Raw genomic sequence first — 26029 nt, 5'->3', positions numbered from 1 at the left:
TGGTCTTTGGGCAGAAGGACAAGAGAGATATGGTGAACTGTGCGCTGACATGAGATCTTCTTCTTGGTGGTGATGCGTGTCACATCTGCTCCATTAGCCAAAGCGAATCACAGGAATCACACAGGGCCACATCCGAGTTCAGTAGAACAGGGACCCATCATGCTCCTGCAAGGAAGGAGCATTTCGGGTCATGTGACCAAATTAGACATCAATGGAGTGAAAAGTATAATTCTGACAAGAAGGAGAGAAGAAATATTGAGAATAAAAGCCCGGACCATTATCTGTTGATAATAACTATCAATAGAATTGCTCCTGAGAAGAAATGAGGTAGAAGGTATTTTAAAGGTGATGTTTTAATTTATAATGCTAATTTGTACTCATTAAGGATAAAGAGGGTGGATGTTGACTAAGCTATGGTAATAATTTTGCTATATATATATATATATATATATCTCAAATCATTCTGTTGTACACGTTACATTTATGCTATAATATGTCAATTATATCTCAATAAAACTGGAAAATATTTTACAGATTGATTCATTTATTTGAGAGAGAGAAAGAGAGAGCACATGACTGCATGCAAGTGGAGGGAGGGGCAGAGGGAGAGGAAGAAAATCCATAAGCAGACTCCCCCGCTGAGCCGGGAGCGTGATGCAGGGCTCTGTCTCAGGACCCGGAGATCATGAGCTGAGCCAAAATCAAGAGTCGGCTGCTTAACTGACTGAGACACCCAGGGGCCCCTGAAAAAATATTTTAAAAAGGAGAAAAGGGTGAGGGCTGCAGTAGCTAAGATGTTTTAGGCCCAAAGCAAAAGAGATCTAAATGGATAGTGTAGAAAAATCAACTAAAGATATTGAATTACATTTGCATATTTACTGCTAGAGGGAACCCTGTCTCTGAAACATATGGAAATAACTGATGTACTTTTGGATTTGCCTGATTTCACCAACGTAAGTGTTTTAGTTTTTGGACCCTTTTTCACTGGAGGACTGAGTAGAGTAACACCTGGATGTTAGTCCAGGATATTCACACTCATTTGCCGATGGCCTTCTTTAAGAGTAACAAGGAGAAGTTTGTTACTTTTGATGAACTGTAGGTGAACATCTATTTTGCTGCATTTTCTAATTTTTTTTTTAATTTTTTATTTATTTATGATAGTCACAGAGAGAGAGAGAGAGAGAGAGAGGCAGAGACACAGGCGGAGGGAGAAGCAGGCTCCATGCACTGGGAGCCTGATGTGGGATTCGATCCCGGGTCTCCAGGATCGCGCCCTGGGCCAAAGGCAGGTGCCAAACCGCTGCGCCACCCAGGGATCCCTTTTGCTGCATTTTCTACCACAGTGCAGAGTTAAGCTGAATCCATATACTTGCTAAACCCGGGGGTATAATGAGAAGCATTAAGTGGAGAGTTAGGACTTGATTTTCAGTTTTGCTAATAAGTGAGTTTGTGCATTGGCTAATTCCCTACCGTCTCCAAGTTTTCTCATTTGCAAAATAGAGGTGATGGTGTTACTTGATTTTTAAAGTCTCACTTCTATTCATAAAACTTGATAGTCATGCCCCTCTCTGTATATGTGGCAGGTGAGCAACCCATTCGTTTTTATTTTTTTTTATTTAAAAAAATTTTTTTTTAAATTTTATTTATTTATGATAGGCACACAGTGAGAGAGAGAGAAGCAGAGACATAGGCAGAGGGAGAAGCAGGCTCCATGCACCGGGAGCCCGACGTGGGATTCGATCCCGGGTCTCCAGGATCGCGCCCCGGGCCAAAGGCAGGCGCCAAACCGCTGCGCCACCCAGGGATCCCACCCATTCGTTTTTTAATTTTTTTTTTAAATTTAAATTCAATTTGCCACCATATAGTATAGCCCCCAGTGCTCATCCCATCACGCGCTGTCCTCAGTGCCCATCACCCAGTTACCCCATCCGCCTTCACCTCCACTTCTGCAACCCTTTTTTTGTTTCCCAGAGTCAGGAGGCTCTCATGGTTTGTCTCCCTCTCTAATTTTCCCCATTCCATTCCCCTCCTTTACCTTATAATCCCTTTCACTATTTCTTATATTCTACATATGAGTTGAGCAACCCATTCATGATTTGATGACAAGACAATCTCTGACAAAGTTCTTGGAATATGATGCCTGGGTTCTTCTGAATTGGAAGGAAGAAGTGTAGATGTGTTCAATACTTTTTCCTTTATTCTTCTTGTCTACACATGCATTTTTAAATATCTCACTAGTTCTTACAACTTTTCCTGTATTTATTTACCTTTTAATTTTGTATTTTTGGGTGTGGTGGTTTAGAGTCACCCCACACAGTTGTGCAGATCGTGTACTGCACACATCTCGACCTCCATTCACATTTTTGGTGCCTAATTCCAATAGCCTTTAAGGACAACTGTGGTGGCCAAGATTCAATTTATTTCTTCAATATTATGTGTTACATTTGCTGTACTGCATTCCTAATTTTTGAGTATTATTATATCAAGATGATTCATGTGAAGAAAGCATGAGCCTTACTGAATGTAAAATGTCATTAATGCTTTTTCTCCTCTTACTACTTCCCAACAAAATGATAAGAATTACGATAAACTTCAGCTGTGTTTTTCAATACAGAATTTGGTTGAACTTTCTATCAATTTTTTTTAATTATTTAGTGTTGATAAAGTGGATGACGAAGATGATGAGGATTTAACAGTGAACAAAACTTGGGTCTTGGCACCAAAGATTCATGAAGGAGATATAACACAAATTCTCAACTCTTTGCTTCAAGGCTATGACAACAAACTTCGCCCAGATATAGGAGGTAAGTTTGAGTTATCTGTTTGGGGTTTCAGTGACTATGAAAATCTTATTTACTAATGTCATTTTAATCATATAGCTCATATTCCTTGAGTGTCTGATGTATGTCAGAGACAGCTAGTTTTGATGATTATTAGTTAAATTGGCCCTTGTTGTTAAATTGGCACTGGTCATAGTCTGATGTGGGAGGAAAGGCATATCATATAAATACTTTATATTTTTTTTATGTAATCATTTTGTAGCTGTTACAATAAAAGATTCAACAGCAAAGTTTTGTAAAATGGCTTGAAAAGCTGAGAGGAAAAAAAAAAGAGGAAAAAAAAAAAAAAAAAAAAGAAAAGCTGAGAGGTATTCCATAAAAGAGAATATTTGAAAGCTAAAGTAGGGTTCTAATTTTGTGCCAGCGCAGCACTGTTTTAATTAATTATAAGCCGGTTATAGTAGAGGTAATTCTACTTGTTTTTCTCGGTGCTTTGTATTTATGTATAATTTTTATAATAATTAACTTCTAAGTCACCCCCCATGACTTATTAAAAACAAACAAAAATTATAACCAGTCAACATTACTTTTTTCCAGTCAACATTTTCACTGAAATTGCTTTAAGTCTATGGTCAATATGGGGAAATTGAAATCATTGCCATATTGAATTTTTGCTATACTAAATTCATGAACATCATGTATTTCTCTATTTATATATATTTTTATTGTTTTCTGTGAAGAAGAGTTGAATATATTTTGCTCAATTTAATTTTATATATTTGGAATTTTTGTTGCCAATGTAAATGGATTTTTAAAAATTTATTTTCTAATTTTATATTAGCAGTATACAGAAGGAATAGTTACTTTGAATATTTATTTTGCCTACAGAAGCCTTGTGAAATTTATCAATTTGGCTTTGTCAATTTTCTCGGTTGAAAATTTTCTTCTTTTTAATTTTTTTGAAGATTTATTTATTTGAGAGAGAGAGAGAGAGACAGAGAGAAAGAGCGAGTGAGTGTACAAGGGGAGGGGCAAAGGGAGGGAGAGAGAGAGAAAATCCACAAGCAGCCTACCCCTGAGCATGGGAGCCAGGGCAAGGTGGGGGTGGTGGGGTTCAATCCCAGTACCCTTAGATCATGACTTGAGTGGAAACCAAGAGTTGGCCAGCCACTAACTAACTGAGCTTGCCCACAGGGCCCCCTAAATTTTCTTAAATTTAATTGTTTTACAACATTTGGTTTATTATGTTAATCTGATTTCCTCATATGCAATTTGGTGTTTTCTAAGACTGTTTTAATTATTTAATTTTAAGGTAAAACTTAGACTTCATAAAATAGTATCCATACGTGGAATTTCCATAAACCCTTTAACCTTAATGTTAACATTTTACATAACCATAGAAAACCTTACCTAAATCAAGAAAATAATAGTGATAGAATGCTAGTAACAAATCTACAAACCTTATTCAAATCATGGCCGGTGCCTCACTAATGTCTTTCCATCTGTTTCAGAACTCCAACCAAGATCATACATTGCATTTTGTTCGCATGTCTCCTTATTTTCCTCCAATTCAACGTAATTTCTATTTTCCTGTTTGTTCTATCAACTTGACAACTTTAAAGAGTACCGGGCAGTGGAATGTCTGTGTGTTTGTCTGGTATTTTCATTATTCCACTGAGTTCACACATTTTTGCGAAGAGTAACACAGTAGGGATGTTGTGCCCTTTCTGTGCGTTTTATCGGGAGGAACATGATGTTAGTATATCTCTTTGCTGGTGCTGTTAATTTTAATCACTTGGTTTAGTGTGGTTTCTTTTAGGTTTCTCCACTGTAAAGTTATTATTTTTCCCCTCCTGGATTAATACACGTGTTTTGAGGAGATACTGTCAGGGCGACAAACTATGCAAACATTTCTTAGCACATGTTTGTTTGTTGAGCTAGCATCCAGCAATTCTTCTCTGTAGCAGCATTCCTGTGCTGTTTGCCAAAAGGTGACTCATTCGACACATATTAATTGTAATCCTGCTCTAAGGAAGAGCAATAACTTACCTCCATTTATTTATCTACTCATTTATCCTCAGTGCAGACTTACACATATGTTTATTTTGTAGCTTATAACCCATTACTATCATTATTTATTTTGTTGTTCAAAATAAATTTGGCACTGGGGCTTCCTATATTTTGGCTTCTGGGTCCTTCCCTACGTCCCCATCATTTTCTGATCACATCCTTACAAAAAGTAAGATATTCCAGACTCTTCTTGATCCGAAACAATAAAATTCACCATTTCTCCAAGGTATTTAGACTTCAAGATCGGGGCACTGGGTATATTCATTAATATTGGGTGTTATTGCTTCTTAACCGTTTCAGTGAGCAGAAGTAGAAAACATACGTTATATAAACACACAGGCATCTAGAGTTTAATATCCCTTTTTAAATGTATCATAAACCATGAGTTCATACTGATAGTTCTGCTTCCAAACTAAACACAATGTAGTTCGTTCCATTTCCTCCTTCCTTATTTGTCATTTCTTTTTTTCTAACAGTCAGGTACCTGGCTCTGATTCACCCATAGTATGTTTTCTTATTTTTTAAAAAAATTGCAGCAAATACAAAATGTAGTTCTAAAACTTTAACATCATTTGTCTATGAAAACAAATTAACTAGAATAAAATACTGAAGTACAGTTATCTTCATCTTTAGCCTTACAGAATATAATTCAAATAATATTCAACAAAGTTACTTAGGTTCTTATCTTTCCTATTCTCTTCAATGGCTATTTTATTTATTTTAATACTGTTTGCCTCAAGTATTACTGATTATATTCCACTTTAAATGGAATCATCCATGTCTGCTTTTAGTACTTGCATTGTTTTATTTGTTTATATTTGATTCCTTAGACCACTTGGAGTTTATTGTATAGTATGAAGTATGAATCTCATTTTTCTCTTTACCAAATGGCTTTTCTGTTGGCTCATCATCGTTTCTGAAAGAAATCAATCTTTACTTCTGTTATTTGAGACACCCACTTTCTCATATATTACATTTTCTTGTGAACTTTGGTTATTTCTGATCTTTCTGTTCCATTCTGTCATCTGTTTTTTATTTATTTGTCACCACACTATAGTAATAGTAGAGATTCAATAAATAGTACATTGAGGCTGAAACATTTTGTGTTAATGTCTTGTAAGGTGAGTTCCACCTCATATTTTCATTTTGTTTTGTTTTTCCTTTCAGTTTTTCTGGCTACTTTTGCTGTTTCTTTCTTTTTCTTTTGTTTTGTTTTGTTTTTGTTTTGTATTTTGAGAGGGATAGAGGGGATCAGAGGGGTAGACAGAGGGGTAGACAGACGGAGAGAGAGAATTTTAAGCAGGTTTCCCACCTAGGGCCAAGCTCCAGGTGGAGCTCCATCTCAAGACCCTGAGATCATAACCTGAGCCAAAATCAAGAGCTGGATGCTTAACCAAAAGAGCCATCCAGGTGCCCTATTTTTGCATTTTAAAATACAATATATGGGCTTTATTATCAATAAATTTAGCCCGGTAAAAAACCCCTGCAAAACTTGTTTGTGTGTTTATTGGGATTATGTTAAATTTGTAAATTAACTTTGGGAGAACTAACATCTTCATAACACTGTGTCATCTAATAGGGGAACATTGGCTGTCTTTCCTATTCTTTATACTTATTTTATTATTTTTATTTTTTAAAGATTTTATTTTATTTATTCATGAGGGATACACAGAGAGAGAGGCAGGCACACAGGCAGAGAGAGAAGCAGGCTCCCTGCAGGGAGCCCCATGTGGGACTCGTTCCCAGGACTCCAGGATCACACCCTGGGCCGAAGGCAGGTGCTCAACCGCTGAGCCACCTGGGCATCCCTCTTCATATTTATTTTATAGTTTTCAGAAATATTTTAAAGATTTCCTCGTACAGATTTTTCGTTGTTTTAAAATTGAGTCCTAAGTATTTAATTTTTTCCCAGTTGTAAAGGGTATTTTTTCAACTATAATGTCCTCGACTGCTATTGGGTTTGTGTGTCAATGTTAATGATTTATGAATGCTTATATTATATCCTCCTACCCTCCTGCTGCTTACTGACTTTTTTTTTTTAGGGTTAAGCATTGTCTGACTTTTCAATATATACTATCCTATCATATATACAAACCTATTTTTTTCTTTACCAATTCACATGCAACTAATTGATATCTCTTATCTAATAGCATTCACTAATATCTCTAGTGTAATAGTGAGCAATAGTAGAAATTGTAACTTTGCCTTTTTCTAGATCTTGTTAGAAATGACTAATATTTTGGCATATAAAGATTCACATTAAGAAATTATCCCTCGGGGGGAAAAAAATAAATTATCCCTCAATTTTCTTGATTTTATTGTTGAATCAGGAATTGGAATTGAAATTTGTCAAAGGCTTTTTTAGCATTTCTGGAATTATGTTTTTTCCTCTGTAGATCCATTAATATGGTGTATAATATTAATTGAAACCATTTGCACCCTGAAATGAAGCCCCCTTGGCCATGATATAGTATATACTTAGTGAGATGTTGGATTCTATTTGCTAGTGTACTATTTAGTATTTTGCATTGGTATTCATGAATGATATTCATGTTTCACCTTATAGTTGAGACGTGTCTTCATCTTTTTTAGATATCCTTTTTATATTTGTTTCGTGATAGGGAGCTTTTCTTTATTCTCAAAGGTCTAGCAATTTATTTATTTATTTTTTTAAATTTATTTATTTATTTATTTATGATAGTCACAGAGAGAGAGATGGGCAGAGACACAGGGAGAGGGAGAAGCAGGCTCCATGCACCGGGAGCCTGACGTGGGACTCGATCCCGGGTCTCCAGGATCGCGCCCTGGGCCAAAGGCAGGCGCCAAACCGCTGCGCCACCCAGGGACCCCCAGTTCTAGCAATTTATAGAGCTTTAGTGACAACTGGCTTTTGAGATTTGATTGAATTCCATTGTAAAACCATCCAGGTCTCCCGTTTTGGGAATAATCACCTTGTTTTCCTATAGAAATTGGTCTTTTCATACTTTATATTCTGTCAGGATCAATTTTGTTGTTCTGTGTTTCTTTAAGAAAAAAATGTCCTTTTATCTTTGTTTTCAAATTTATTTGCAAAGAAGTTTTCAAAGTAGTCTCTTAAGATTTAAAAAAATGTCTCCCGTTTCAAACTTTACTTCTGCTTTTGTAATTTCTTACTTTATATTTTATATAATTACCCCCCTTTTTGGACAAGAAAATTGAAATAGTGTTTTCCTCTAATTTGCTAATGTCCGCCAAAGCCCAGGATCCATGAGTTCTATAGTTTTTGTATTAATTTCCTCAAAATTTCTACCTTGTCTTTATTACAGCCTTCATTGTATTTAATTTCATTTTACTTTTTCTTGTATTTCTAGTTTTTGAGCTGGGAATTTAATGATTTCTTTTCACTCTAAGTTTTTGGCCTGTTACTGACCGTGTTTCCTTGCTTCTTTTGTAGATTTTGCCTTATAAAAGTAGCTGCTTTGTTATTTGGTTTGTAAGTATTTTGTGTAATATCTTCATAATGACTTGTGGCTTTAAACATTAAAAAAGAGATCTTATTTGTCACATTTAGGGGCCCCTGGGGGGCTCAGTGGTTGAGCATCTGCCTTTGGCTTAGGTCATGACCCCAGGGTCCCAGGATCAGTCCCACATTGGGCTCTTCCTACAGGGAGCCTGCTCCTCCCTCTGCCTGTGTCTCTGCCCCTCTCTGTGTGTCTCTCATGAATAAATAAATACAATCTCAAAAAAAAAAGTAAAGCTTTTTGGCTTAAATTATGCTTCACCGAAAGTATGATTTCCTGTTGCTTCTATTATTTACATTTGTCTGGTATCTTTTTGCCTTCCCCATTAATTTTTGCCTTTGTGAATCACTTCATTTTATCTGGCCTCCTGTATGCAGCATATCATTAGGTCTTGCTTTGTGAGCTAAAATGAAAAGATCTTTTTCTTTTAATAGCAAATTAATTCTGCTTCATTTATGCGTATGACTGATGGGTTTGTTCTCAACACTTCCGTAATATTTTAGTTATATTTGCCATGTTTCTGTGTGAGATGTGGGTTATTTGCACTTTAACTGATAATACTTTTGGTTTAGTATTTTGGAAATTTTATGTTTTTGTTCTGGTTCGCCTTTGTATTTTTAACTTCCCTCATAGCATTAGTCCCTGTTTTTATTTTTATTTTTTTTTAACCTTTTGCTCCTGATTATCAGCTGTCACTGGTATCCTTGAAATCTCATCTACTATGCATAGAACAGTGAGCTTTTTCTATTTTCCTCTCCTTTGCCCTATGATTTTTAGTCCACCTATTTTTTGCTTTGCAAGAATTATAAGTTTTAAATTGGTTTCAGGCTCTTGTTTCAATCATTAGTGTTTAATCTGTCTTGACACATGGTAAAATACTTACCATCAGTATTTTTTTCTGAAGTTTTACCAGTCCTGTCTTACACTAGTAGCTTTTTCAAGTTTTTATATGTTGAAAACTTTTTTCCATTGACTTGATGCTTAAACAGATTGGCTGCATATGGCTTAGGCTTTCTTTCACTGTTTTCTATTTATCAGGCTATTTCCAAGTTGCTAGCTTTGTGTATCATTTCAGAGAAATCTGATGCTGAACCAATTCTTTTGGCCTCATAATTTATTTCATCTTTTCTTTTTTTTCCTGGAGGCCTTTTGAATTTTTCTTTCTTTCAGTTGAACATTCATACTAGGAATTATCTTACAGTTGTTCCTTTTGAGTAACTTTTCTTCTAGATAACCAATGTCCTTTAAGTCCTTTCTTTCTTTCTTTCTTTCTTTCTTTCTTTCTTTCTTTCTTTCTTTCTTTCTTCTTTCTTTCTTTCTTTTCTTTCTTCTTTCTTTTTCTTTCTTCTTTCTTTCTTTCTTCTTCTTTCTTTCTTCTTTCTTTCTTTCTTTCTTTCTTTCTTCTTTCTTTCTTCTTTCTTTCTTCTTTCTTTCTTTCTTCTTTCTTTCTTTCTTTCTTTCTTCTTTCTTTCTTTCTTTCTTTCTTTCTTCTTTCTTTCTTTCTTTCTTTCTTCCTTCCTCCCTCCCTCCCTTCCTTCCTTCCTTCCTTCCTTCCTTCCTTCCTTCCTTCCTTTTCTTTCTTTCTTTCTTTCTTTCTTTCTTTCTTTCTTTCTTTCTTTCTTTCTTTCTTCTTTCTTTCTTTCTTTCTTTTTCTTTCTTTCTTCTTTCTCTTTCTTCCCACTCTAGCATTGAATATTGGTTCTCTCCATTGTTTTAGGTTTCTTTCACATGGGTTTCAGTTACACCTATGCTAATCAATCATCCTCTGCCTGCCTTCTAATTGTCACTTTTTCTCTGAATTCTCTTTATCTCACTTATATTTTCTTGAATTTTTCCCTGCCTATTATTTTTTTAGTGTAATAATTCTTGATCACCCCATAATTTTGTCTTTCCCTTCTATTTCTTTTTTAAGTTCAATCAATTCTTTGGTCATTTCTTCCTGCTTGTTCTTTTCATGCGTGTGATGAGGGGAAGACAGTTCTTTACTTATTTTCTGAATTTCTGATTCAAGAGTTTTTTGCTTATCTTTAAATGGTTGAATACATTTGACTGTTTATTGTCTTACAACTTTTTTTTTTTGGTTAGTATTTTTTGAAGAGATTTTCCCTATTAATTTTTCCTAGGTTTTGATTTCTTATTTCTGCAACAGGTTTGTATGGATCTCTTCCTTTTTTTCCTACTATGTTTCTAGTTTGTGTTAAGATTCCTAATTCATTGATGTTCCTTTAGGTCCTTATAGCAAAGCTAAATAATTTAAATGAATTTGCACTGTAGGTGGTGCATATTTGTTTAATGCTAGGGGAGGGATTGTATGATTTACAATTCATTAGTTCTCTTTTTTGTAGGAACATGAAATTCCCCCCTTTGCTTCTCTTCCTGCTCATCACTCAATTTTTAAAGCCTACTTCTTTTTTCCTTTCTTGACATTTTTCCCCAGCCCAAAACTACTTATTTTGGAGACTGCTCTTTCACATCACATATACTGGTAGATCCCTTTCCTGTTGGTTCTTGTTCCTGTCATTGGACACATTTTAAAATATTTGAGATTAATTGCACCCTTATTCTCTCTAGTTGTCTTTTTATATCTACTTTTGGTAACTTACTCTCTTCTCCTGTTTATCTTAGTCTGCTTTCCTTACCACAAATTATTGCATTAGAACAGAGATGAGAAAGAGCTTGAGAGATTTTTTTTTTTTTTTAACCAGGACTTGGTGGTTTTTGGTTTTATCTTTTACAGTTGTTTTAGAATTTGAGCATTCTTTGTCTTCAAGTTATGCTGAGGCCACAGTTTTTGTGCACTTGTATTTTCCCTTTTTGTTACTCTATTTATTTTTGGAGGAAATATTAGAATAGGAAGACATAAGAGATTAATACAAATTTTCTCTAAACTTTGCTTTCGCCTTTCAGTTTATTCCTTTATAATTACTTCTTGGTAATAATGCTTAGTTTAAAAAACTGAATTGTGTTCTGGATATATTTTTGTTACTATTACCTAACTTAATTCCATTTTTCTCCAAGAACACTTGATTTTAGCCAAAAGACCGAGAAGCGATTTTCTCCAAGAACTATTCTCATCAAGTTTATTATTCTTGTTGCTCAAATAATCTATATATCACTTTTTTGTGGGTTTTTAAAATTGTTTTTGTATTAAAAACTATCTAACTGAAACCATTAATTTTTGTATTTCTCTTAAGTTCACTCCGTTTTTGCTTTACGCATAATGAAATTATTTTAGGTATATACAAATTTAGGGTTTTTATGACATTTTATTGAACAGAAGTTTTATATTTGGATTTCATTTCCTTTATTATTAAGTATGACAATCTTTTTTTTAAAGTAAAGTGGTTAGTGCAGATAAATTTAAGATAATTATTGTATATATTATTTTAAATCTACTGCTTGTATATTTGTTTTGTTTTTCTAATCTGCTTAATCTGCTCTACACAGATTTTATTTTTCCTCTATTCTTTCCCTCATTTGATTCATCACATAGTTATAGTTTTATTTTCTCTTTATCTTATCTTACTACGTATAAAATTATTTATCATTTTTAGTGATTAAAATATATATTCTTACTTTATTGGATTTAATTATAAGCCAATAACTTTATCAAGCACACAATTCAAGGACATTTCAGGCCATTTACCACAGAAACTCTAGTACTTTTTAGATATTATATCCATGTATTTTTATTCTGTATTTTGAAATACCAAAATTATTTTATTTTGAAGATATTTAATTACTTATTTTGAGCGAGAGAGCACAATCGGCGGGGGGGGGGGGGGGGGGGCTGCAGAAGAAGAGGGAGAGGGAGAGGAAGAAGCAGGCTTCCCACGGGGTGCTCATGACCTGAGCTGAAGGCAGATGCTTAACCAAGGGAGCCACTCAGGCACCTCATGAATTCCGAAATTAAAGTGTTTAAAAGCAATTAACATTTACCAAGAAATGACTCCATGTGTTCTTCTTCCTTTCTTCATATTTGCTTTCGTTTAGGAAAATACTTCTTGCAGTATTTCTCTTGGTGTAAGTCTCAAAGCAAAAAATTAATTCAGTTTTTATTGAAAATAGTTTTGTTTTACCTTCATTGGAATGGTATTTTCAATGAATGTTAAATCCAGGATAGTTGCTGTTTCCTTTCCAAACTTTATAAGCCTTCACTCCATTTTCTTCTTGATGTTTTTCTTCTTGAAAAACACTTTTCAACAACAATGTTCCTGTTTTAAAAATAAACTATTTTTTTTTGTCTCTCTAGGTTTTCTTTGTCTTTGGTTTTCTGCAGTTTTATATAAGGTGTTTTTGGTATTTCAGAGTTGGCAGGACTTCTTGAATCTATTTGTTGGAATCTTTGATTGTTTTTGGAAAGTTCTTGGCCAATATTTCTTCTATCTTAATTTCTCTGTGAATCCGATTGCCGATGTTTGCCATTTTCTCTACATCCAGTATGTCTCATATCTATACACTTTTATACAATTTTCATTGTTTCTTTCTGTGTTTCATTCTATTTTTTATTATTGACACCTTTTATAATTATAATTCTTACTAGTAGTAAGAATTCTTAATAATTTTTACTTGTAGTATTTGCATCTGACTTTTAATGTATTTTAAGAATTTTATCAAATTTGCATTATTTTAATCTATTTTCTTATACTTATTAACTGTAATTATTTTAAAGCCTGATAATCACACAATCTTGATCACTTGGGTGACTTTTTAAAAATTTTATTTTTTTAAAAAAAGATTTTATTTATTTATTTGAGAGAGAAGCAGAGAAAGCATGAGGGAAGTGAAGGGCAGAGAGAGAAGCAGATTCCCCGCTGAGCAGGAAGCCTGATATGGGGCTCGATCCCAGGACCCTGGGATCATGAGCTGAGATGAAGGAAGACGCTAAACCGACTGAGCCACCCAGTCACCCCCAAAATTTCTTTTTCATTTTATCTCTTAGTTTAAGGTGATTTGCCTCTGTTTCATTTATTGTATGTTAATTTTTTTTTATTGAATGCTGGTAGAGTGTATTAAAAATAATGGAAATTTAGATGATGTTATTTCTTTCCAGAGAGGATTTTAATTCAGTTTTGGTAGTCAAGTAAGGAAAATCTCCTTCATTTGGCCCAAAGTGGTATATTTCTTCTTGTGAAACTTTGTTTTTTCAGGACATAACTATTTGAAGTCTCTCACTGACAGCCTGAGGTTTATACTAGAGATCCCTTTCCTTCATGGCCCCAGAGATGGTGGAAATAGCTGAAATCCTTATTATGTCAGATAGTTAGCAGCTGATTTATACTTGGTTTCTTAGCATCACACTGTACACATGTACAATTTAGGAATTAATAAATACCTTGAGGGGAAATTACATGTAGAATGTCTGATTAAATTCTCTGTTGTTCATTTTAATGTAGGGAAGTCTTGACTGTCTTGACAGCCCTTAACTCCAGTTTTTCCCAATGAGACAGATGCAAATTCTAAGACACTGTCCTTTTTCAATCACCATTTCTATGCAGTAATACAGCAAATGCACCAAACAGGAAAAGTGGCCAGAATAACGCAGAGCTTACAAATACTCCATTTACATTCTTTCCAGGAAATTGTTGCATTCAATCTTGATTTTGCTAGCTGCTGTGTGATTCTTCCAATAATTTTAAAAAATTTTATATAAATCATACAGTCATGTTTATTGAGATGGGTAATTTGTTACCATTACTTATAAGAAGCAGAAATCTGTACTTCCATTTTACTCATCATACTTCACATTAGTTGATACTCAGTTTTCTTCTTATAAATAAGTTCCCTGAAAGTAGATATCACCATATCCCTAAAACAATGCCTGAAGCATAAACTTAAGATTTCATTTACTGTTTGCTGAATGAATATTTGCTGAATGAAAGCCAGTGTGTATAATCTTTTTTATTCCGTGTGTAGGTTCTACTTCATCAATTTAGCATTTAAGGTACATTATTTCAGAGCAAGATATGGACCTTCAAAATCCATGTACACCTGTGACATCATCATTTTGTTTAATAATGTAAATTAAATATGCCCTAAGAACCATGCTAATCATACCACGCATATTAGCAATTTATCTGACACCTCAGAGTATGCATAATCAATGTCTTACTTGTTGAGGTGATCTTTGCAGACATTCCTTTCTGTCCAAAATTTCATTAGTGTCTTCAGTCTTCACTAATGCTATGAAAATTTACACACAATCAACTTACTGAGGACTTCTAAACTTAATGGCAAATTAACATTAAAAGGTTGCATAATTCTAGAAAGTTTTCAAGAATTGAGAAACTTTCTCAATTACTCTATGTTGAATCTTCTTTTTTTCATTTCTTAACATCTTTTTGGGTAGACTCTATGGCTTTCCAGGCAGTTTTAGTGATTCAAATAGCTTGATCTAATATAAGAATTAATATCTGAACCAACTAGGGGTGGTAGAAGGGGAAGTGGGCGGGGGGTGGGGGTGACTGGGTGATGGGCACTGAGGGGGGCACTTGATGGGATGAGCACTGGGTGTTATTCTATATGTTGGCAAATTGAACACCAATAAAAATAAATTTATAAAAAAATTAATATCTGAACAGAATTAATGCTATCACTCTCCTAGGACATGGAGTAGACAAGTTCCACTATAGAGGGACTTGGTGGGGTGAGGAAGGGAGGTGTGATCTGCTCTTCTATTCCATCTGTTTAACTCTTCTAGGTTCCTCATGATAGGAACATGCAGGAGATACGAAGAGATGGTCTTTGTGTTCATTTAATTAGGTGCCTTTGAAACCTTTGTCTTACTAGTTTTCACTTCATTTCCAACACACATCAACTGGCCCTTGATATACTTTGAGAGGCAGTTGTATAAATAACAATTTTTATGGGTAGGAGGGTGGGATTAGTTTTTGTTGTTTGTTCCTAGGCAGCATTTTATACTGTTTACTTACTTGACATGGAAAATCTAGATGGTTCTATCTTCCACCCACCTTAGCTCCTTTCATCTACAAGATACATGCTGCCAGTGTACCACTTTCTTAGGTTAAAAAAACAAACAAACAAAAACAACAACAACAACAACAAAAACAAACAAAACTAGTGAGATCCTTCTAGCCTGTCGATTTACTTTGATTTGAATTATATCTACAAGAAATTAAAATATTCAAGACACACTACTAAAGTGTAGGTAGGCAGATGCTCCACTGCTTCTCTTTCTTTAGATTCTATCATTTTCTTCTAGCTTCCCTTCCCCCAGATCAGATATAGGAGCAGGAACAGGTTGCTGAATCTGCTGCCTAAAGAGATGTTTAACTATAGAATGAGAGCCCCATCTTCCATTTTCCGAAGAAGACATTTGCAATGCTTAAAAATATATATACTTAATTAAATATATGTATAACTTAAGTTATATTATATTAAAATAAATAATTAAATATACATTAAAATGTCATATATATGTGTATTGAGTTCTTGAAATTGGTTATTGGCTACTGAATACTTGAAATATAGTTAGTATGGCTAAGAGAATACATTTTAATTTTAAATAAATTAATTTTTATTTAAATTTAAGTAGGCATATGTATCATGCATAGTAGCATTTTGTCTGTTCATCTCAGAGCATATGTAATAAATGACTTAATTGTTGAAGTGCTTTTTGTAGGCATTTTTTTTCTAACCAAAGTTTGCGTTAGTATCGTTTCTGGCTTCTGTGTTGGTATCTATTGGCTAAAGTATTAGACTGTACTTAAGAACTTATTTATCCATAGGTACTTTTTCATCCGTATTTATCCAAATATCTACATATCCATATGTAAACCTGCAGAAGGAGATGGTGATTGTTAGTTGACATTTCTTTGTTAGGAAAGCCTGGAAAGAAGTATTTGGATCCAAATGTGATATCTTTGGGTTAAGAACCCCTCCTGTCCATTCTAGGGCAAGAAAAACCTATTAGTTATGGTTCCTTCAAGGTCTGTGTATTATAATGGTAATATCTAAGTCAGTGGAGCTATTTTTTAATGCCTATTTTATTACAACAGAAAAGACTATTAAACATATGTTCTGGGATTAAACATTTTAAATGGCCTGAGTTATTTTTTTAAAAAATATTTTATTTACTTATTTGACACACACAGAGAGAGAGAGAGAGAGAGAGAGAGCACAGGCAAGTGGAGTGGCAGGCAGAAGGAGAGGGAGAAGCAGACCCCCTGCTGAGCAGCGAGCCAGGTGAAGGTCAATCCCAGGACATGGGCTGTTTTGGGATTCCGAGATGTGATCCCAAGTGTCAGCCAAATGCAGACACTTAACTGACTGAGCCAGTTAGGCATCCCAACCTGAGTTAATTTTTAATTAAACTTAATTAACTAATTAATCTGAATTAATATACAAAAGTGACTCAGAAGCTACATAATCTGCTAAAGATATTTTAGAGTAATTTGAACGTCATCTAAGAGAGCATGGTTGAAAACAAGAAGAAATTTTTTTTTAATTGTGTTTTATTTTATATCTTCTGATTAAAAACTGATTACCCATTTCTACAGTTGACTGCCTTCAGTTTTGCCATAGCCACGTGGAAGCTGAGTATGGAAACTTCATTGATCTCACTGCTTTCTTCTTTTTAAATTCTCTTTTTTTCTTTTTTTTTTTTTTTTTTTTGCTTCCTCTTACTCTTCTCTTCATTTTCTTTAGGTTGCTTGGAATGTCCATTCTTTCTTATATTTACTCCCACTGAGAGTTTATCTTATATTCTGCTGAGATACTTAAAGCAAAGTATTTAGAATCACAGTGCAGAAAGAGGCCTTGCAGAAATAATCCAGTATCCTCTCCACCTGCATTTCATCTATCAAAGATGTAATTTGCTCTGGTAGTACACTTTTTCCATCATTGTTATACTGTCTATAAAAAAAGGTGATCTTTCATCTCCAAGTATGTTGAAGAATTAAACATAATCTGTGCCCACTTCTGAAGGTCACTTAATGAGACTGGAATGACAATTTGCTTCTGGTTTCTTTTTAAATTTTTGAATGGAAATCTGATGTTTCCTTTTTTTAAATATCACTAAAATCTTGCAATTGAACAAACTTTATGCTGAGAAAATCATAGAGCTAAGAAAGTATACTTACTCTACCAAGAAGCCTATATTATAAGTGATTTCACACACAAGTATCGTTCAGAGTATGAATCAGTAAAGGTGGCAATGAGTCTTTATTAAAGAACGATGACAGTTTTCTGTTGTATTCCTCTTTACAGTCTATTTTGAAGCATATAATCTCTAGCTGGAGTCTTAAAATTAATCTGAAATATTTTCGTTCACTTTCAGAATTATTTTTCCTCATGTTTTGGGGCTGAAGTTTAAAGAACTAGATGAAATAGCAGCAGCCTAAAGTTATAAAATAGGGAATATAATAACTAAGAAAATGCTCATGGTTTGCAAATATATATTTATGGAGTTATTTATTGGATATTTTTATCAATAGCCATGTTCTACACTGTACTCACTAATGTGATTCTTTTGGCCTATCTCAAATGAACTTGGTTTCTGTTGCTCACGAAATATTTCAGTGTGGCTCACACCCTTATATTAAGAGTTAATGCTTTTCTAGTATATAATTGTTTCATGATTGGTTAAGGAAGTATTAATATCAAGAAACCAGGAGAGGGACGTCTGGGTGGCTCAGTGGTTGAACGTCTGCCTTCGGCTTAGGGCGTGACCCCGGGGTCCTGGGATCGAGTCCTTCATAGAGCTCCCCGCAGGGAGTCTGCTTGTCCCTCTTCCTGTGTCTCTACCTCTCTGCATCTCTCATGAATAAATAAATAAAATATTTAAAAAAAGAAACCAGGAGAGATCACTTATATCTAAAACTTTTATAGCATAAATGTGAAAAGTATTTCCTATTAAAAAATGCCCCCAAGAATCATTTATTTTTCGCCCTTACTATCATACAATAAAGATGTTCAGTGTTTGTTGATTTATCAGATGAACTGAAAAAAAATCTAATTAAATAAGTCTAGTACGTTCCACTTAATTGCTTATAACTAGCAATAAATATACTTACAAATGGAACTAAGAAACCTAATGTTTTTTTATTAATTGGCTTTCATAAAATCTATTCTATAAATCTAGCAAAAACTAGCTTAATTATATGATATTTATTGGCTTCAATTCATAGTCAGAAATAAATGGCAAACACTTAAACCAAATCATCTCCGAAGTCATCAGCCTAAGTTAAATTATAAAGCCTTCTATAAATCATATGACTTGCTTTTATTTAAGAAATCTAATTGTTGGCTAGCAGATTGAATTACATTGTCATGTATCATTTAGGTCTAGAGACCAGAACTTCTGCATACTAAACTATTTTTGACAAATCTCATTTATTTTTCTAGCTAAGAAACTATATATACCATGTAATAAAATCTTTACTTGAGGAAAACCAAACTATGTAAATGTTACCATGTTTTCCCAAGTGTAGTTTGTTTTTTAATTGCAAGGGGAAAAATTAAATATTGTTTTGAAATTATATAAGCACTATTTTTCAAAATGCCTCCAGTTTTCCATTGAAGTCTTGCTAGCATGGGCAATCTGCCAGGTTGGATGGTTTCAGGACAGGGGACTTGGGACTGGATAGAGACTGACAGCCAGGCTCAGCTATGGTTAGAGAGGGAGATGTGTCCTGCTAGTCAAACATTGTGTCTGAATTTTAACAATGATAAATATTAGGCCAGAAACGGGAAATTAGATAAAAATTTAAAAGGAGACCTGGGTAAATATTACTAAACATGTCACTTTAGTATTGAAGCTTCCAATCCACAAGGAGGTTTTTCTGCTTTATTTTGTTTGCTCCATCTATCTCTATATCAATCTCGTGAGATATATGATAGGCTTTCTTCTTGATTTTCTTCTTGTCTATTTTGTGAACCCTTTACGTTCACTCCTCAACAAGTATTTGCTAAATCAATAAATGAACCCTTTTATATGATATTTGGTGAGACGGGGGGAATGAAAGAAACTACGTGAAAATATTTTTCATAGCAAACAAAAAATCACAATCCAATATGGAAGTATTGCTGTTATTCGTTAATCACGTCACTGGATAAACATTTAAAAGGCTGACCTGCACTGTACCTTTTGATGGACTATAAAATACTGATACACAGTATATACCGTTTAAGACTAACTGGGAAGACAAAACTGGTTGTGTACAAAACACAATAGATGAAATCCATAGTGAAATCTATATAATATACTCTGTGAAATTGAGATAAAAATACACCTAACTCTGGAGCCAACATGCACAACCTAAAGGAATGCTGTTAACAAGGGAGAAAGAGGTAAGAACAAATATTTATGAGGCTCCTCGTAAGAATCAGACCTGAATGTAGACGCTTTACAGATTTTCTCCTTTAATCCTCACAATCATGCTTCAAGCCCCATTTTCTGCTGGAACATGCTTCTACTGGCTCACAGTAGCTGCTTATTAAATACCATCCCAACTCTACATTCAGTGACTTCACATCTGAATCCTGAAATCAGCCACTGTGGGGATATTTACCGATGGATATCAGCAAAAGTTACAAATCAGGGCTTCCCCCACCCCCAGCCATGGGAACAAGGCTGTTCAACAGTTACTAGCACACTACTGATAACACATTAAGTAGGATCGCTTAATATTTAGGTTCTAATATCCATTCAAATTCTATCAAAATTCAGAGAGCAAATTAGCAATTTTATTGAATTAACTTCTTAATTTTAATGAAAGATTTAGATGTTTGTAACATTTTTAGGTTGTACATTAAAATGTTTTTAGGAGTGTCTGGGTGACTTGGTTAAGCATCTGACTCTGGTCATGATCTCAGGATCCTGGAATTGAGCCCTGTGTCAGGCTCCATGCTCAGTGCAGAGTCTGTTTCTCCTTCTCCCTCTGCCCTTCCCCCTGCTTATGCTCTCTCTCCCTCTAAAATAAAAGAAAATTTTAAAAATCTTAAAAAAAATGTTTCAGTTAAAAATGTTAATTTTTACAAATATGATTGATTTATAAACTGGAAAGATGTGTTTTTGTTATCGGTGCTTTTTCATTTCCTAATGAGAAATATTTTATTCTTTAGATGCTAAATGTTATTATTTATGAAGATTTATTTAAAGCTAAGACTGATTTAACACAACCTCTGATCTGATCTTTGACCATTCTTTGTGTTGATATTTTACAGTGAGGCCCACGGTAATTGAAACTGATGTTTACGTAAACAGCATTGGACCAGTTGATCCCATAAATATGGTGAGTAAAGAATATTAAAAATAATTGAATGCCATAGGGTTCTTGAGTATATCTCTCAATAATAATAAAATGGATATGTGATGAATTCTGATAGCTCATCCTGAGAGAGTTCAGGGCAACTGTGAAATGACTGTGTGCCAGCTTCAGGCCCTAGAACTAAATAATATCTCATATCTAAGAACGTGTAGCCTCTTAGTCCAATGTGCTGTGCTTGGTGGGAACTATGATAGGGGATGAAAAATTATCACTTGATCCATCGAGAGTAGATCCCTGGAGAAATCTAGAAAAAGATCACCAGAAGGACTGAGGAGAAAATAGAGAAGAAAAGTGGACTTATTGGTGGGGTGGGCGGGGCTGGGGGCATGTACGGAGTCATGGAGAAACACAACAACCTGAAAAGATCCGGGGAACTTCCCATAGTTTGATAACACTGGCACATAAAGTGCAAGTAAGGAAGTGAGGCTGACAGAAAGGTTACGTCCTTATTCTCAGCCGTAATAGGAAGCTGTGTGTTGTACGGATTGAATCCCCTTGGATCAGAGAAATAAATGACTGGAAGCTTTTCATCAGTTGGGCACCATAGGTGGATGTATATTTTTAATAGATCACTCTTCCAACAGTGTAGAAGATGGACAAGACCAGTAAAGAGGGTTAGAGACACCAGTTAAGAGGTTGCTGTAGTCTGAGCAATAGGTCTTCTATTCTGAGGTGATCCAGAATTCATATTCTGAGGTACTGGGGTTTAGGGCTTCAACATAGGAATTTTAGGGGGACACTATTCAGCCCATAACACCGTCTAAAGATAATTTTCAGAACTTTGCTGATTTTTTCTCTCTTCATTTATTCATTAGCACAACAGTCAGATCACCCTTTATTATAGACGCTTTTTTTTTTTTTTTAATCTGACTGAATAGCCCTCATGCCTAACAATTGCCTGTGTCTGCTGATTCCGGCAGTATTACTGTCAGCCTCAGCCTCTCTCTTACTTGATATGATGTTCACATGATTGTCATTAAGTTTCACAGCTGCCTGCATTGACTACTGTACTGACAGCTTTTTGGCCACACCATAACTGACATCTTTGTCTCCTTATTGCAAATGAATATGAATTGGCCCTGGAAATAAGTTGAACGAGAGAATCTGAAATGAGGAGCTCTCAGGAGACAGAGCTGTAGCAGATATTTGTCAGAAATTAGCTAAACTTCTTAGAGATGGGTACAACAATCTTAAAGTGAAGAGAAGAAAAAAAGAGTAAATATCAGACCTTAAGGAACACATACATTTAAGGATCTGAAAGATGATGCTGAAGTAGTAAAAGAATCAGCAAGGTTGGTAAGAAAATGGAGGTAAAATAGTAGCAAAGAAACCAAGGAAAAAGTTCCAACACATTTTTGAGTATTGGCTCAGCCCTAATTGAATTCCTAAACAAATAGCTGATTTCTGTAAAGATAAAGCATTCTATCTACCTGTGGGTATTAATTTACCATTATGCAAATATGAGACTCTATAAAGTAATATATTACTAAAATGCTAATTTTCTCCTTAGGAGAATCTTACAATGTTTAGTTTCTAATTAACCAATGCTTAAAGAAGATAAGCCCATTAGAGCTTATGGATGTCTCCATTTTCTGAATTGTATAGTTTGTCGTGGGCTCTTGTTTTTAATTTGAATGAATTCATTAAAAAAACGTGGTCATTAAAATAAAGAGAACTAGGATTCAAGGCTGTATTAGTATTCCAGAGATACTTTGATGAGAATGGCTACTGAGAGGTTTCTATGATCATCTCCCTGCATAAAAGTTTCATGGTATTAAAGATTTAGTTTTCCCGGTAGGGCAAACTACACACTCATAACCTCAGACAGTGATAGTTTTTTTTTTTTTTAAAGCTAATGGAATGAAATTGCTATTAAAACTGGTGATACTAAAGCACATACAAGAAAAAAAGACATAGAATATTTGATAATGTTTATTAAAAGAGAATCATTGTCATAGTGAGGATTAATAAGAAACAGTTTACATAAAAGACTATTTTAACTAAACAATGCAGGAAAATTAGAATTCTGTTTTCATAAAATGAACAAAATTGCTTTGAATATGAGTGTAATCAAGCAAGCAGACTTGAATGTAATTAAGCAACCAAGAGGATAAATTACCCCCACCCCCAACTATTCATACAATTCAAGTTACTGGTAAGAAACAAAATTAACTTATTAGTTTAATGGCTTTATTTTTTTTAATTAGCTAAAATTTTACTTCATGCAAAATTGTTATTTCTTTATAAAATTGGCTTCATAAGATAATATTTCTTTAGGTTGCTGATAAGACCTAATACAGCACTATTCTATGATGAGATATGTTTTTCCTTACTTATTTTCAGGGTTAGGTTAATGACTTCAATCTTGATGTCACTAGCAAAAAATAGGATATTCAATAATTGAACATTGAATGCATGAACAATTTAGTCAATAAATAGATTAATTCCATAGTTTACATTTTGAGAATTTAAATTCAAAACGAGTAACAGGATACACTAATGAAAACTGAATAAGAATAAAACTTGGATGAAAGCTGTTCAACTGATGGAAATTTTGAGTGATGTATGACACTGAGCAATGTATAGAATCACTGATTCATTATATTGTACACCTGAAACTAATATAACACTGTATCAAAAAAAAAAACACTGTATCTTAACTATACTCAAATTAAAAATTTTTTCAAATTAAAATTTTTAAAAAGTTAATAAAAAACAATTTTAAAAGAACAAAAAAAAATACCATTGGAGAAATTACATGATTCTCCTCTTTTGGGTAAATGTCTTAGGATAATAAAACAGTAGCAGCTTACCCTCTGACAAGCTAATACAACATTTAAAGGGCATCGCAATTCTCCAAATCAAGTCAAAATCAATAGGAGTTTGAGGGAATCCAAGATGATATTATGGGGAACAGGAGACTAAACACAAGGGCGATGCGGGGGCACCTGTGTGGCTCAATTGGTTAAGAGTCTGACTTCTGCTCTGGTCATAATCTTGGGGTCTTGGGATGGAGCCGCAAGGACATCTCCCTGCTAAGCAGGAAGTCTGCTTGCCCCTTTCTCTCTGCCCTTTCCCCCACTCCCGCTGGTGCTTACTCTCTTCTTCCGTCCCTCCCTCTCTCAAATAAATAAACAAAAATCCTTATATATAAAACTCACACAAGGGGAGTAAGTATAGAAACAATGATAGATGGGGATCCCTGGGTGGCACAGTGGTTTAGTGTCTGCCTTTGGCCCAGGGGGCAATCCTGGAGACCCAGGATCGAATCCCACGTCAGGTTCCCTATATGGAGCCTGCTTCTCCCTCTGCCTGTGTCTCTGCGTCTCTCTCTCTCTCTCTGTGTGACTATCATGAATAAATAAATAAAATCTTTAAAAAAAAAAGAAACAATGATAGATGCAAATTCCTGGTGTAACTTGGAAGGAAAAGCCAAGCAGGCACTGCATGACTGGTGGAAATGGTTTGGGCAATTGGGTAGGTACTCACTATGACCTCCCTGGAAGAGACACTGACCTTCATTACCACAGACCCCTCCCATGTCTTCATCTTTGGCAAGTGCAGCCCCCTGGCAACTCTGCCCCCCTGGCAACTTTTTCTTTGGCCTGGCCCCCATGGTGAGCGATATAGACCCGAAGCCCTTCACGGCCATCTTGTATGACAATGGGCCTGGCTACAGGGTGGTAGGCCATGAGGAAGAGAATGTCTCCATGGTGGACTATGCTCACAACAATTGCTAGATGCAGTCTCCTGTGCTTCTGTACCATGAGACCTCTGACAGGGCAGACGTAGCAGTTTTTGCCAAGGGTCCCATGGCACACCTGCTGCACGGCATCCAGAGCAGAACTACATTGCCCCATGCGATGGCTTACGTGGCCTACAGTAGTGCCAACCATGACCACTGTGGTTTGGCCAGCTCGGCAGCTTTTGCTCACATGCCTACCTGCAGAGGAGAACAAGTCCTCCCCTGCAGGATGGGAGTCTGCTCACTCACTCATTCCAGGGCTGCCCAGGGCTCCCAAGAAGTACACTCCTTGGCCTGGCCTTCCAGCCCCAGCCTGGAGAGCCAGACACTGTCCAGCGCCCAACATGCATACCCACTCCTCCCTAAAGTGACACTCCTATTTTTTTTCAAGGACAAAAATTATTTTTCTCTTTTTGGGGTTGGTTAAAAGGGAACGGAAAACATTTAAATGAAACTTTCGCCAAAAATACCTTTCTGAATATTTCTGGTAACAAAAAGAAGAGAAAGAAAATTACAGGTATGATTTGGACATGAGTTTACTTATAGAAACTGGTATCATACAGTCCAATATTAAGAGATTACCGTTAGGAGCACATGGAAAGCACGAGCCCAGAGAGAGAGAACAAACTCAATGACATGGGTGGATCTAGAGGGTGTTATGCTAAGCAAAGTAAGTCACTCAGAGAAAGATAAATACCACATGATTTCACTTACATGTGGAATTTAAGAAACAAAACAAATGAGCAGAAGGGAAAAAGAGAGAGAGAGGCAAACCAAAAAACAGACCTTTAGCTAGAGAGAAGCAACTGCTGGTTACCAGCGGGGCAGGGGAGGAAGGATGGGTGATGCATGTGATGGGCACCAGGCTGAATCACTCATTGTACACTTGCAGCGAATATCTGCTGTGTGTTAACTAACTGTAATTTAACTAGAAACTTAAAAAAGAAGAATGAGGTCCCAGTTCGCGTCTGTATGAACTTAACTTTATATCATTCTAGCTGCCAGAGTAACACATCACACCGTCCTAGAGTAGAGCCGAAGCTGAATAATTCTTCCTGCATCCAATTGTGATTGGTCTTGGTGATGGAGACAGGACAGAGGAATCAGGGCGCCAGTTAGGAGGAACACAACTCAGAAAGTACCTGGGGCACCAGCTGGGCTGGACTCCAAAATGACTACTGGCTGGGGATGACTTCAAGGGGGTCAGCGGGACACAAACCATTAAGTAAACTTGGCAAAAACCAGGCTGCATTCTTTCCAGCCAGGATAGACCCATTTAAAAATACTGCCCCCTTTCAGACTCCTTTTACCAGAAAAGGAAAATCCAAATGTTCCCTACACAGGTAAAACAAGACAAAACTCTTAAACAAAAGTATATATGGGGCTACAGGAGTCATAAACAGGATTCATTATGGAATGAAAAGTAGGGATTTTCCCAGCAATCAAATTTTGTTCCACTCATTTAAGTGGATCGGCCAGGTATCAAATATGGCGGAAGGTTGGGGGTGGGGTGGGGTGGGGTGGGGTGGGGGTGGTGGGAGCATAGTTAATAGTCTGCATGAAAATGATGAGAGCTGACTTTTAAGTCTTTTTATACTTTTATCTTATCAGACTCATTTTTGATAATAAACTCCCCAGACATAT

General features: G+C 35.4%; 1 protein-coding gene across 1 annotated transcript in view; it reads left to right on the top strand.

The window, feature by feature from the left end:
* The window catches only part of GABRG1 (gamma-aminobutyric acid type A receptor subunit gamma1), a 77148-nt gene that overhangs the window by 11813 nt on the left and 39306 nt on the right, over nucleotides 1-26029 (top strand). Inside the window, exons 2-3 of the mRNA XM_041723894.1 lie at nucleotides 2656-2804; nucleotides 20537-20604. Coding sequence (XP_041579828.1) covers nucleotides 2656-2804; nucleotides 20537-20604 — 217 coding nt within the window. The remainder of the gene's footprint in view (nucleotides 1-2655; nucleotides 2805-20536; nucleotides 20605-26029) is intronic.

Source organism: Vulpes lagopus, chromosome 12 (genome assembly GCF_018345385.1).
Source record: "Vulpes lagopus strain Blue_001 chromosome 12, ASM1834538v1, whole genome shotgun sequence".
NCBI classification, from domain to species: domain Eukaryota; kingdom Metazoa; phylum Chordata; class Mammalia; order Carnivora; family Canidae; genus Vulpes; species Vulpes lagopus.
Note: the sequence above shows the minus strand (reverse complement) of the source record. Positions and strands in the feature narration are given on the sequence as shown.